Source organism: Psittacula echo, assembly GCF_963264785.1.
Source record: "Psittacula echo genome assembly, chromosome: 12".
NCBI lineage: Eukaryota > Metazoa > Chordata > Aves > Psittaciformes > Psittacidae > Psittacula > Psittacula echo.
The window spans coordinates 5,175,751-5,190,407 of record NC_137747.1 but is presented as its reverse complement, the minus strand read 5'-3'; the positions used below and the strand labels follow the sequence as shown (position 1 = coordinate 5,190,407).

General features: G+C 53.7%; 1 protein-coding gene across 4 annotated transcripts; it reads right to left on the bottom strand.

Moving 5' to 3' along the window:
- Window positions 1–2,174: 2,174 nt before the first annotated feature.
- GDAP1L1 (ganglioside induced differentiation associated protein 1 like 1) lies at window positions 2,175–14,000 on the bottom strand (the record flags this gene model as incomplete). 4 transcript variants are annotated; one of them, XM_080627741.1, is made up of 6 exons in its annotated part: window positions 2,175–2,518; window positions 5,218–5,332; window positions 5,465–5,562; window positions 7,502–7,675; window positions 10,792–10,984; window positions 13,796–14,000. In XM_080627741.1, the coding sequence occupies 6 exons, from the start codon at window positions 13,973–13,975 to the stop codon at window positions 2,175–2,177; spliced, it is 1,104 nt and encodes a 367-aa protein (XP_080483867.1). The 4 variants fall into 4 exon arrangements, with proteins under 4 accessions (XP_080483867.1, XP_080483864.1, XP_080483865.1 ...); XM_080627738.1 differs by having other exon boundaries at window positions 7,502–7,695; window positions 10,782–10,984; window positions 13,796–13,975; XM_080627739.1 differs by lacking the exon at window positions 7,502–7,675 and having other exon boundaries at window positions 13,796–13,975.
- Window positions 14,001–14,657: the final 657 nt, after the last annotated feature.

Below are 14,657 nucleotides of genomic sequence, written 5' to 3'. Positions count from 1 at the left end.
ATTTGCTCCATGATTTTACATTTATTCTTTGGTTTAAAAAAACAAAGGAGAGGCAAAGTAACCAGCAGTAACCTTCTACCTCATTCTTGGGCTGAAATCCTGGGAATGGAGTGAGTATTTGCTCTTGTTCTTTCGGGGTTTCCTGGCTTTGTATCCCCATTAATATTCCTTTCTACACCAGGCATGTGCATTTTATCAGCTTTTGGAAATCACCAGGCAATATGTATATAGGACAAGGGACAAAGGTAAAAGACTGACATTTGGGTAAGGGCTTCATGTCGGTGTATCTTTATAATTCCAATTTAATTTATACCTTAGTATTGGCCAATGGACCAGATGAACTGTGGGTCACCGTGTGTGTTGTTACATCTTTCAGCTTCAGCAAATAGGATGGCCTCAGGGGACCCTCTTCAAGAAGGACCAAAATAACTTATTTCTTCCAATGTCACTGATACCACAAAGCAAATCTGTAACTGTATTTGGGACAATGTGTGTCTGGTATTTCACTCAGCAGCCTCAGCTGCAGGTCCCTGGTCAGTGTGTGCAGGGGATGGGTTTGGGTTCTCATGCACCAATTTCAAGTGCAGCTCTAATCACTGCAGGGGTAACATGGATACCACAGCACCTTTGCAGCTCCCCAGACTGTGGCACCCCAGGAGCACGTCAGACCAGCCTACACAGCTGTGACAAGCACAGCATAAACTTGTTCATTCTGCACTAATCACGATGTGCTCATCCCCTCTAATTCCTGCTCAATAGCCCCAGTTCTACGGCTGCCAGGTTGTACCAAGAACCAAAGCTCCTGGGAAATCCTGCTGCTTTCAAATACACGAAGATAATTCTCGAGTTGGAGGCAAATGCAATTCATATTACTTCAGCTGCACTTGGCATATGCTTCCAAGCCTAGAGATGCAGCTAGGGATCACCGGGGCACTCAGCAAACCAGCCAGAGGAGATCCCAGCAGGCTGAGTGCTTACAGGAATGAGTGCCTTGGAAGAGGAATACATACTGTTTCCATGCAAGTTTTATACCAACGCACAAACCACGTGAACATCCCTCTGCCCTTGGGCATACTTTGGGATAGGACTAGAAGGATGTTGAACACATTTAGGAATGTGAAGCCGTTACTCCTCCCATATGGTTTATTGAGGATCTCAGGTTTCAAAGCATGAGTAGCAGTGAGGCCCCTTATTCTTTCCAGCATGCAAAAGGCACAAGAAAGTCATCGATGTGATTCTGTGCAAAGTGTCCCTAAGAAAACACACAGCGAGGAAACGACAGGAAAAAGCCCCCGATGGAAGAGAAAGCCAAAGCACCTTCAGGAAAGCTCTGAGGAGTTCTGAAAGTGGTGGTACTTTTTCAGAGTCCAGATAGGCTCAGTCGGTGACAGATGCTTTGCAAATCCGTGAAGGAAAATGCAAGGGACGGAGGCAGAAGGCTTAAAACAACAATGTCCTTCATGTGCCGACATTCAGGATGGAGTCAAAATGAGTTATCTCGGGAAAAAAGTGCGGCAGTTAAAGACGGACATTAAATTCCTTAAAAAAAAGTGCACAAAACCCAGACGTACAAAGTGGGTACATTCTGAGAGCAGCTCAATAAGAAATATTCCTTTTGATGAGAAGAATTAAGAAAATGGATACTTGAAGAACACAAATCCGCCTGGACTGCAACCAGCTACTGCCGCCTGCTCCCAGGGGCGCCTCCGAGCACAACATGGCAGCTTCTACAATAGAGTCCCCGCTACCTGCGTGTATGCAATGTGGCCGGTGAACAATTTGGGAACACAAACGTACAGGGCCGAGTTTCCAAGTCCCATTGATTAAGTTGGCTGTCGGGAAACTTCCTAGGATTCCAGTCTCTCCCATTGGAGCTGGCCGGTGCTGGAGGTGGCATCACTTCCCAGTGGACATGGCTGAGCCCGTGAACCCCTGAGCCTCTGCTGGAGTTGAATACTTAAACCTAAAAAAGGCATTTACAAGTTGACGCATTGTTTTCTTGTTGTTGTTGTCTTATTTCCTTGCAGTATACGTTTCTACTTCTAGACTATGGAATGTTACATTAAACAACATAATTATTCATTACCTTGCTTCAAATTTCATTACAGTTACTGAGGCTTCATCATAATTTGACACAGCACAGAGACACCAAACTAAACACCAAGCAGCCAGCACTAGATGTATTTTTTCTTTAAGTACCAATAAGCAAAATATCCCATTCCCCCTAGAGATCCCATCAGGAAGGAGGCTCCGAAGAAGGAGGGAGGTTTCCGCTTGACCAGCCTGAAGGCATTGGGTACCACTGCAGAGAGGAGCGTGGTGTGTATATCTCCCAAAACTTTCCTGAAGGCGAAGCGTTTCTGTATCCTGTCGAAGAAGGACTGTAGGTTAGGTCTGCTGCCGTCCTCCCAGTATTTCTTAGAGAGTCCCAGGAACTTGAGGCGATGCAGAGTGGCTCCTAACAAGACATCGGCCAAAGTAAAGACGCATCCGCAGAGCCAAAGTTCACACTTCTGCCCTGGAGAGGGAAGCAAAGAGTAAGGTAGGTAGGGTAAGATGAAAGCCTTGGGTAGGCACCTAAAGGCTTGCTCAGAAGATCCACAAAGGCAGGAGCATTTGCATTAGACCTGGTGTGTTTTGTCTCAGCTCTCCCACATCTCAAGAGACAAGACCTCCATCTATGTGATGGAGGGTATGTGAGTCCGAAAAATGGGAATGCGACATGATAATTTGTAGCCCATGTGAAGATGTATGGCTCTGCTGCCTCTCTCCCAGGTCAAGAGTGGCAGGAAATGGAAAAGGGCTCTTGGCTCCTCCTTGAAGGAAGATGCTGTGTGGTGCCTCTTTCTGCTGTGTTAGTGCTCAGGAAGAGCAGCAGTGTTTGTCCTTGGCTGCGCTGGGAGCTGTTTCAGGAGTGTCATGTTAACTTGCCCTATTTTAGGGATGTGAGAAATCCTTGGGAATTAAAACCACTTGCTGGCGCAGCCTGGCTGCTCTCCTTGTGCACTGTCAGGGAGGTCCTGCCTCCTCTATCCCCTCTCCTGCTCCAGGACACCAAAACCGGCAGCACATCTGTGCCAGGAGCCAGGTTTTTGGGGAAGGCAGGGCTCAGGGCAAATGCTGGGTGTGAAGAAAGACATCCAAGTGTTGACAGCCCCTGATAACGGGCAGTCCTGGAAATAACCGCACCAGAGAGGCCTCCAGAAATAAACCAAGCCATTGTCAGGCTGGAAGAGGTGGGCTCAAGCCAGGATAGTGTTAAGCGCTTCCCTGATGCCCTTTCAATACCAAGGAGCAGGGCTGGGATGAAGATAAAGGAAGCTGCAGGTAAAGAACAGCAGAAGGGGCACAAAACCTGACCCCATCCAGCCTCAGCCCCTGGCTTTGCACCAAAGCCTTGATTGTGGGTCTCTCCCACTGTCCTGTGACTGCTCTATCAAGGGAAGGAGAGAGGCGCCTTTATTGCACTGGTGCTGCAGGGCTGCCTGCAGGGCCAGGCCAGGGGAATTAGCAGTAATTAGCAGCCCTCATTTGTGTCGCTTGGCAGCCTGCCTAATCCTGCTGGAGGCACTGCCCAAGTGCACAGATTGCCTCTGCCTAATTAGTCAATAAATGTTTTCAGTGACTCATGAATCGTAGGGGTGCTGCAGCCAGAGCCTCCTGGGTGCTGCCGGGACCCTGAGGATGCTTCAGCTCTCGGGTAAGTGTAGCAGGGCTGGAGTGGCTGCCTCCCTTCCAGGCACTGCTGTGGGTGAAGGAGTAAAGCACACTGTGAGGATGGTGATTTTGGGAGACAGCTGTGATCTGGTCCTATCCCTCATGACTCTGGGCTTGCAGCCGCTGCTGAGGTCTGGACCTGGCTGTGGGTACCACAGCCCCTCACACCCCTTCCCAGCACCAAGGTAGGGCAGAAGCATGAGCAAAGGCAACTCATCCCCTTTTGCATCCACAGCAGCCCCAGCACAGACCATGTCCCAGCCCAGTGGGGTGCCTGTGGGAGGGGGTTGCCTTGTGCTCCTGCAGCATCTCTCACCCTCCTGCCCTGCCTGCATCGCTGCGCACTGGGTGGGAGGAGAGCTGCTGCACTGCAGCTCCTGGGATGCTGCCAAAGGGCTGGTGCTTGTGCCTGCTGCTGAGATCCTGACCTGGCCACAGCCACAGTGAGGGGGGGGGTCTGAGGGCTCTGAGCAGAGGGCACCCAAAAGACCAAAGGCAGTTCTGTGCCTGGGTGCTGGTGGCAGCAGCAGCCACTCCTCTGCTCCAGGCACCCAGGATGTCCTCCAAGGGCACCTCATTAGGCTGAATTCTGCTGAGCTATCTGGGCTCTTAGTTAATGAGGGTGTTCGTTAAATGCAATTAGAGCAACGCAGGGTGCTGCTGTGAATGCATCAGGGCTCTCAGCAAACCCCCAACCCAGTGCTTTGCAGGGCCTGACCTTGGCACCTCCGTGGGCCCTTTGGTGCGTTCCCAAGCGTGACGCACGGCTCCCGCAGCCAGGGAACTCTGGGGCCGTTCCCTGATTAACTGCCTCTGGGCTCCGCTCCGGACCTGGCTCCATGGCACTGGCAGCCACCAGCCCTGCTGGGGCTGGGGTTTTGAGCTCTGCAAGCAGCAGGGACAGGAGGGTGATGGCATCATCCCGGGGTGACAGCGGGACAAGCAATGCCCAGCTGTGCCCATGCATCCCTGTCTGCCAGGGCAGCTCTCAGCAGGCACCCAGCAGCATGTATTTGATGTCGGGGATGGCTGATGCTGCTCTCTCCCACCCGCTGGTGTTTGACGCAGGTCCTGTAAGGCTCCCATGCCCCTCCAGGGCCCCTCAAATTCCTGTTGGGTTTCCCTTCCCACACTCCACTGGGAAGTGCTGCAGGCCCAGCCCTGTGCTCCAGCAGTGTGCTCTCCTCAGGGCAATAGGGCCAGCCTGTTCCTCCCCAAACCAGAGCATCAGTCACTGGCAGCCCCTTGCTGGGGCGGAGGGGACCTGCCACCACCCTGCGATGACTTCGGAGCTCCCACAGAGCAGTGTGAGGACAGGGTCCTGCTGTCCCCTGTGGCAATGGGTGTGAGGGCTCCCTGGAGCAGCAGTGGTTTGTTGGAGAACCCAGCAGAAGTCCCAGTGTCACTGGTGGTTGCTTCATGGAGGGCATTCATCAGTTGCTGGTGTTGCACCTCATCCTTGTGTGATAAAACACCCTGTAAATGCACTCCAGCACTTACCTTGATATTCCAGTTTCCTCTTCTCCAGCTCTGCCTCGATCTGATCTAGCACCATCCCCAGTTCACCAAGGATCTTCTTCAAGTAGTTCACATTGTCATGCTCCAGGATCTTGGCCTGGATGGAGAGCAGGGTTAGGATGGATGGATGGGCATGTGTCCCTGTGAACATGCAGGGACATGAGGCACCAGGTGCCTGTGGCAGGTCCCCACCCTGCAGCAGAGATGTGTATGGCTTTGACCCACTTACCATGAGCTTCTTCTGCTTGGAGAGGTAGGGCTCTGATAGCTGTGGCTCCTCTTCATGGTCCAGCTTCATCAGCTCTGTGCTGGCATTAGCTAAATGTCCTGGGGGGAGACAGACAGCAGGCCTGGGAGCTGTGCTTGGCAGGGGTGGGAAAGACCTTGTGTCTGGTAGCAAAGCACCTCATCCTGCACGCAAAATAGTGTTGTGGCACCAAGAAAAACATCCACGAGAGCTAAAATGGGCCAAATTCATGGCTTACTGCTGCCATATGGGTGGGTAATTGGGGCATTGCACACCTTCCCATCCACTCCCAGCAGGACAGTGCTGGCTGTGGGCTATGGCAGATTCCCCCTCCCTGGCCATGATGAGTCCCAGCTCTGCAGGTTTCAGGGTGCGGGGTCAGCTCTCCATTTCCTCTGCTGGATCACATTAGAGCTGCTAGCAGATCTCTGCCTGTTTCTTACTGTTTGAAGAACACCTCTGAGCTCCCCCCTAACCTGGTTCCTGCAGCTCCATCCCCAGCAGGTCGATCCCTTGGGATGTCTGAGCTGGCTGTCCATGTGTAGGTGTGCGTGCAGAGCAGCACGGCATGGAGCTGCATGGAGGGGATGCTGTCTCCCAAACGAAGCTGTCCCACCCCGACTCGGTGTCCAGGAATGCAACGTGGTAGCGTAAAGCTCATTGCAAGCACAGGAGTGATGCCCACTTTCCTCCCTTACAGGGTACAGGGAGGATGCAAAGGGCTTTGTGCAAGGGAGCTAACGGGCAGAAAGGAGCAGAGACAATGGAACAATAGAACACAAGATGTAGAGTAACACTTTAAGGATGCCATAAATTACTCAAAGCTGGGCTAATCTCTTTCCTGCTAGGGACCATCTGTCTCTTCTTCCTTTTTCCCTCCAACAAGTGCTTGGCTCTGCTGGTGCTCATGCTTACTAAGGATCCGAGCCAGCTTTGCTGGGGCTGTAACTTGGAGGGAAATGTGGATATCACCCTGGTTTCAATTCCCCTGTTCCCCTTGAGAGCCTGGCCCTCAGTTCTTCTTGGGAGCACAGATACATAGTTTTGCCTTGTCCACTGCAATGGGGAAGCCAAGCCATTGCCTGGGTATAGGGGATGTGCTGGAGACGGAGAGCACCACCAGCACTGTGGCATCCCATGAATCTGCCCACAGCCCCTCCATTGCAGTGACTTGGGAAAAATGCCTCCAGTGAGGAGGTTTGGACGGAGAGATGTTTTTAAGGATTCCAGCAGAGTGCTCTGAGGTGATGTGGGGCAGACGGGGTCTGAAGCCGTCACAGCAGCACATTTTGAGGAGGGGATTGTCTCTGCGTTCTGTGTCTGCCCAAGGTCTGGGGGAGGAGGTGATGCTTGGTGACATGGAGAAAGCTGCTGATGCAGGGTGCCAGCAGAGGCAGGGCAGACCGTGAGATACACCTCAGAAGCAGCCTGTTTGTGCATGAGTGCATCCCATTCCAGAGGGACCCAGGCAGCTGAACAAAAGGATAGTCGGGGAGCGGGTGTTTACTATGGGCACTGCTTGGAGGAAGAGATGTGGGGCACACTGGTGCCATCCTAACAAGGTCACTTCTGGTGAGGGACTCTCTCCAGGAGCAATCCTTGCCATTGAGTTATATTAAGCATCTTCAATGTTTTATGAGCACTTGAAGGTCAGGTACACAGTCTTATGTCGATTCATCCACTATCTGCAACTCAATCTGGCTGTACCCTCCCACCTTTGCCCTTAGAGCTATCGGAGGGAGAGGGGATGTGCGGGAGAAGGAACAAATTCATGTGCCCCAGAAAGAGCTGGGTGAGAAGTATGCATGGCCCATGGGAGCCCAGACACCGCCAGGGTTAAGAAGCCTTTACAGGGTGTCTGAAGCTCCCCAATTAGCTGTGCTTGGCCATTTCCCAGCTCTGTTCCTGCCGGCACTAGTGGGAAGGGGAGATGAGCATGAGCACAGGGTGGCTGGCAGGGCTGAAGGAGCCATCCCACTGGCACCAGCCCTGGGCAGCCCCGCTGGAGAGACGACTTACTGCGGATCTCAGTGGTGGCGTACTTTGGGATCATGGAGTCGGTGGTGAGCTCGGGGTGCAGGATGCAGCCGTGTGTATAGGCATCCATGGGGAGCGAGTCCAGCAGCTCCCGGTACTGCAGCACCCGCGAGTGCAGGAGGCTGCCCGGCTCCGGGATCAGCTGCGTGACGTTTTCTGCGGGGGCAAAGGGAAAGCTGTTAGCTCAGAGCCTCGTTAGTGGTTCATTAGCCTGTGCTGGACACCGGGGTGCAATCCTGCAGAGCTACATCCAAGCAGGGCTGGCAGCAGTGGTTCATTAACTCAAAACTGTGTCCCAAATTCTGCCCTCTTCTTGCTGCCCATCCTGGCCAGGAGCACATCCAGCCCATCTCCAGAGAGGGGAAACCTGCAGGACCGCAGGGAGGTGCATACATGTTGTTACTCAGCCCTTGTGTCCTCAGGAGCTCAGTGTAACAACCCCTTCATCTCTGCACCCCCTGAACTTGTACACTGTAGTTTCACATCTCTTAGACGGGGAACAAAATCTTCCTGATCTGAGGAAAAGAGCTAAACCACGGGGGTCTGAGTTTGGGATCTCCTGAGTTCGTTACACCAGTGGTGGTGAGGTTCTTAATTCTCCTGGGCTTCTTTGAAAATCCCATTCAAAACAGGTAATCGGGGAGTAGATGACCAAAGAAGGAGCCCAGGACCCCTTCCCTCTGTATTCAGCAGGAGCATCCCTCACCCCAGCCTGCTCTGCTCTTCCTCGCCTTGCTGGGTTTAATTCATTTTCCATGGATGGCAGTTTGCATCGTGATCTTTTTATTACACTTTCAGCTCAAAATACATGGAACATGACACCACAAGGAGTGAAATGTTGCTCGTGTCTCCCCCAAGAATATCAGGTCCTTTTTTTTATGGGATCATAAATGTTTATGGCGTTTGCAGATAGCAGTTAATAGGGAGTGAGTAAATTTACCACCTGGACTCAGTAAAGCTCTTTGCCCACATGCTGTCCACAGTGCAGGGCTCACTGTGTGCCAGTGTCTCAGACCAAGTTAAGGTGCATCAGCACCTTTGGCTGATGCGGTCAACACGGCCCCTTAAATTAAGGGCCTCAAATGACAGTTCTGTTCTCTGCCTGGACTCCAGCTCTCCAAGCAGGGATTTTCCATCTGAGAAAAGCAACCGGCTGAATGAACTAATAACAACCAACCTATAGCCCACGTGCTCCTTCCTCAGGGCTCCCGGCCAGTGCCTGACAGGCTGGAGCCGAGGCTGGAAACCAGCACATCCACAGTGAGTGACCAGTGCAGCAGCCAGATGGAGCAACCACAATGAAATAGCGGTGTGCTGGCTATGGGCCTGCATCCTTCAGCATGTCCCAGGGAGGTTTCTCAGTGGATGGTGCTCACCCTGCCTTTGCATCACAGTATCACAGTATGTTAGAGATTGGAAGGGACCTCAAAAGATCATCTAGTCCAATCCCCCTGCCAGAGCAGGAACACCTAGATAAGGTTACATAGGAATGTGTCCAGGCATGGCAGACCTGCACAAATGGGCTGCTGATGCATATAGTCAGCAAGCAGTGGGCTGTGCAAAGGTGGGATGGGGCTTGGGGTGCAGCCCTTGGAGGAGCCCCTCAGCTAGGATCTGGGATGTGTTGCCACCAGCCACCTCATCAGTTGTTTCTTGGCACTGCTGGGCAAAGCCCTAGTGAGAAGCACCCTCAAAGGTGCCTTATTGGCACTATTTGCTGCTTTGCTGGAGAAAGAAAAGCATTGCTCATCACACCACTCTTTACTGATAGCTGAACCTCAGCATGTGTGTAAGCAGCTGGAAAAGACCGTGCTCCCAGCCCAGGGGAAAATATAACTCAGTGAATACACTTCCTTATAAAGGCATTTTCAAGCTCTGCACGTTTCTGCAAGGTGGGTGATTCCTCCTCAGGCCAACACTGCTGCTCCTGATACTGCTTTTGCCAGGCAGCTGGCTCGGAGCAGAGCACACAGCAGGGAGTGTTCCAAGCCCTCTTCCCTGGAGCTTCCCCTTTCCGTTTCTCAGTGAAAAGGTCAGAATTTGCCCCTGGCTGGTAAGTCTCAATGGCAGGAGTCTCCCAGCACACGGCAGCACTCAGTGCCCCTCCTGCTGGGGACAGCCTGTTGTCACATATGCCGGAACCACCTGCCCTTCACACAGACCAAGTGAAGCCCATGGATTGATGCTCCACACTGCCCCTTATCCCAGGGGCTGCAGCCAGGCAGGAAAGTGGCTGCCATTCTCTGGGAGCCGTTGCCAGCATGGGCTGCTCCCAACCAATCCCATACCCACTGCCCTGCCAGCAAGTGATGCTCATCCCTCCATTGAGCATCAATACCGCGGCGGGGCCGGGAGAGGACAGCAGCTGAGCTGGCAAGACGCCCTTGCTTCGGGAGCTATTTTGAGATGGTTTTGATGTTTCTGTTGCAAGGGGGATGAATGCTGGGGTGAACGTCGCGATGGCACAGCCCAAGCTCCCTGCTCAGCTCTGTGGCCTCCTCAGCCTGACATCCTGCAGGTTTGGGGAAATGAAGGCGAAAGGATGTGAGATGCTGGGGAGAAGCAAGCACCTTCAAGCACTCTCAGCATCCTTGTGTGCCGGCCTGAGCCAGCCGCTGACTGCAGCCCTGCTCCAGGGGGAATATGAGCTCCACTCTACCAGCTGGCCCTTCCTCTGGGTTTGTGTCACATCATCCTCCCATGGTCCCCAGCACTGCTGACTTTGATTCTAAAGAGGCGGTTTGTCTGAGGCACAGCAGCACCAGGGCTGCCAGGGTCGCCTGCCCATGGCCGGTGGCACAGGGCTCTTCCAGGAAGGAGAGAGGGGCTGCAGCACCCAGCTCAAACCCATCTTCTCTCAGCAGAGCCATTTATGGTGGGGTTTATACCATTACCTGAGGCCAAAGTACAAAGGTGGCCAAGCCCAGAAGTATTCCTATTCTCTGTGCCCCAGCTGTGGTTCTGGTGAAATGCCACCACGCATCACAGGAACAAGGAAAAATGGTCCAGTTGGGGAATGTGGCCTCCAAAGCAAAAAAAGGGGGGATCCAACTACCTCTTCCCTGACCCTTTCAGCCCAAGCAAGGGATGTTTGGGGATTTCCACTGGAAATCCTTCATTTTCATGGGAAAACAGAAGTTTGGGGAAGGATGGTGGCTTGCTGCTCTTCTGGGGTTAAAGGTGAGACTTTAAAGGAAAAAGTGGATGTATCTGACAAACAGCATCTGGATTAGACCCAAGTTTCCCCTGAGATGCAGGCCACCCCTCCTTACCTCCTGTGAAGTTCTTCTCCATGTAGTCAATGATCTGGTTGTAATCGCTGATGATGTTGTCCCTGTGGATGATGACAGGCACCTCCTCCCCCAGGTTGAGCCGCATGAACCAGGGCTCCTTGTGCTCCATCAGGGGCATGCTGACATCCCGCTCCTCGCAGGGCAGCCCCTTCTCTGCAATGACCAACCGCACCTGGGGCAAGAGGTGAGGGAGGAAGGGCTCAGCCCCACACACCGAGCTGATTCCCAGAGCCCTCAAAGCAAACCAGCCCCACCATCACCCCATTGCATCTCCCTGCTCCTCCACTACTGCTTCAGCACAGTGATGTGCCAGGTCACAGGCTCATCCTGCCAGAAGCCAAGCAAAATCCAGGCAGTCGAGCAAGGATTTGCGTTCTCAGCAAACAGGGGAGACCCAAACCCCTTCTTGATTTGTGGGAGAATGGACCATCCTCCTTCTGGTGGCTGGAGGAGGGGATGCAGGAGGAGGGGATGGAGAGCCCAAACCTTGGCAGTGGGAGGAGGGAAGTGGCAGGTCCCCAGCTGGGGGGAATCAGTGATGTTGATGTAGGTCTCAATATAACCAGTACACACCAAAGGAAGAGGTTGTAGTAATGTTATGCCTTTTGCTTGTACTCAGTGAGTTGTACAGCCTGACTGACTGAAGGAGGCCTGGATGCTAACTCAGGTATGTTCTGCTCTTGGGGGTAGGCTCTAGCTTTACCAGGCATGTTTTGAGCAGGGAGCAGGATCTGTTTTGTGGAGGGTTTTAAGGAGCCCCTGTGATCTTATACAGCATCCTTCCTCCTCCACACTGCTGCTGGCCCAGGGGCATCACCCATCATCTTTGCACCTCTTGTACCAAACCTGCTGCCTTCCCCTGCTGTGGCCCAGCCCAGCCCCAGCCCAGCAAGCAGCACTGCTGGGGTGCCCCCATCCACCTCACAGTGGGAAAGCTGAGTCCAGCAGTGTGGAGGGGCAGGAGTGGAGCTGGATGTGAGGCATTGTCCCCATGCCTATCACCTATGTCCAGCCCTCAGGGCTGATCCTGATTTGCTCTGTGCTCGAGATGGTGTTGAGTAAGCAGTAAGGGATGGTATTTTAGGCTTCTGGGTTATAAAAAACTGACTGTTATGAACTAAGTATGTCAAGCACTCAAAAAAACCCGGCTTGGGGGATGTGAGACAGCCATGATTTATAGAACCACTGAATGAGGGGAAAAGCGCTTGTTTTCCTCCAACTAGCAGCAGCTAAAAATACAACTTAACAAATATAAGCATTTCTATGAGTACTTCAGAGCTCCTGGGGAATTAGTCATTAAGTATTTACAGGACTAGCAAATTAATCTTTAATTTTCAAGTCAAACAAGTAAAAGCCTGGGTGCCTCAACTGCAACTTGCTCTCAGCCTTTTCCCCTCACCTGAGGGATAAACCCCAGCCAGGACCAGCTGGGACATCCAGCCCCAAGCTCCCTGTGTGTTTCTCTGTTCTGCTATCAAGAGCTGAGGCTGAAGGCCTGGAGTAAGGCAGTGCTCCTGGGGTAGCCCTGGTGTCTGTGGGCAAAGGGAGCTCCTGCTAGTGCTCCCATGATGAGGGCTCCCAGACAGGGGTGATGGAACCTGCCTGTACCCCAACAGCGCTGGCATGGCTGCAATAAGGCGTCTTGTGTAAAAAGCCAGCGCTGGCCATAAAACTCAATAAATCCCTTTGCAGGCAAGGCCGGATCCTGAGGGGGAGCTCAGGATCCATCCCACAAACAGCCCAGTGCCCCTGAGGGTGGCTCTGAGCGGCTCATGGGGAAGAGCAGGAAAAGCTTCACCTGCAGCCAGCCCTGAGCAGAACTCTGGGGTCCTGTGCATCTCCCACCCTGCAACGTTCATCCCAGCAGCTTGTGCTCATCCACCTCCCAGCAAAGGCTCTTTCCTTGCAAGTGACCTCAAAAGCAAAGCCTGGAGCAGTGCCAGAGCTGCCATACCAGCAGGTGCTGTGGGTCCAGTTGTGCCGAGCCCCATGCCCGCAGAAGGGAGGCCGGTTGTAGGAAACCCCACACAAGAAGTGCTTTATCTGCTGCCTCCCTGCTGTCAGCAGCCAAGAGAGCAAGACACAGAATAGCAGCAAGCCCAGTGTGAGGCAGGGAGCTGGGCTGGAGCATCCCTTGCCGGTGCGGATCAGAAGCCCATTAGTCACCCAGTGCTGGCAGCTGTGAAGCCGACCATGTGCAGCCACCCTGCTGCATTGGGCATCCTCCCCTTTCTTTGTGCCTGCAAGTAGGAATCTGTGCCTTGCAAGTAGGGGCACCTCTGCTCCGGCCTGCCCACCGGGCTGTGGGGCTTGAGGGGGGCCTTACATTGGGGGAACTTTGTGTTCTCCCACCGCTCCGAATAGCCCATTCCCCATATAATCTGAATGGCATGGGAACGATGGGGGTTTGGAGCTGGGAGGAAAAGGCAGCGTTTGCTACACAGCTGCTGTGCTGCAAAATGAGCATTTACTATTGCCTGGAAAATGTGATTCTTCACTGGGGTGCGCCAGGAATTTCCAGGGCATTGCTGCAATGACAGGGGTAAATCACTGCTGCGTGCCAGGATCTGCTCCCTGGAAGGAGCCTGGCTCAGGGGCTGCCTCTCCCAGCGGCAGGAGGTGGGAGCAGGGTGGTCCCAGGCCCCGCTCAGCCTTTGTCTATGCTCCTGGCCAACGCCAGAGCGGGCTGTGAGCGAGCACAAAGCCGAGGCGGCTCCCGGTGCAAGCCGCGATCCCAAAGCAAAAGCAGGATTTGGCTGAGCCCCCCAATCCCATCCCATCACTCCCCAGGCAGATGCTGTTAAAACGCAGAACCACGGGTACAAAAGAGCTCTTGGCCACACGCTGCTGCCCAAGGCAGCCCTGGGGATTAGCCCCTTGCTCTCCCTGCTGCTGCATCCATTCTCCCGAGGCAAGGGGATGTCCTGGGGACCGGAGATGATTCTGCCCTGGGAACCCGGGGCCGAGTGATGGTTATTCTTACCTTTTGCGAGCTGAAGGACTGGGTCCAGTGGTACAAAACCAGCCTGTCCTGGGATTTGAGAGCGGGGTCCGTCGGGTCCTGGTTTTCCTCCCCTTCCGTGGATTTCCCCGCGTCGTTCTCCAGCGCCGAGATGGGCCACCAGCTGCAGTTGGTGGGAGTAACATTATTGGGAGTCGCCATGACAGCCTGCGAGCAGCGGGGAGAGGGACGGGGAGCGAGCGCCGCTAGCCCAGCATCACATGGGCTCCCGCCAGCAGCATCACTCCCGGGGCAGCTCCATCTCCCCGGCTGGGGTGGGCAGCGGTGGGTCCGGGCTCACAGAGGAGGATGATGGTGATGGCAGCCGTGCTGTGCGTGAAATCCCCGCCTGTCCCCTCTCCTGGCGGGGCTCCCACGGAAGCGTGCGGGCATCGCTTGGATAGGCGAGTCAGCAGCGGAGGCTCCTGCTGCCTGCTGCCTGCCTGCCTGCTCGGCAATCCGGGGCAGCTCCAGCCCCTGCAGATCTTCAGGAATATTTTGAAGCAGAGATTAAGATTTTGTTTGGACTGGTTTAGATACGGCAGACACTGACACCAGGGAATTAGATCTGTGGGAGGCTGTCATTTTGGCTAAAGCAGTCTCCGAACTGCACCAGTAATTCATCATCATCCAAGGGCATGTAGAGATAGGACAAGAGGTACGGATTTTAAACTGACAGAGGGGAGATTTAGATTAGATATTAGGAAACAGTTCTTTACTATGAGGATGGCACAGGGTGCCCAGAGAAGCTGTGGCTGCCCCATCCCTGGCATTGTTCAAGGCCAGGTTGCACACAGGGGCTTGGAGCAAGCTGCTCTAGTGGAAGGTGTCCCTGCCAGCGGCA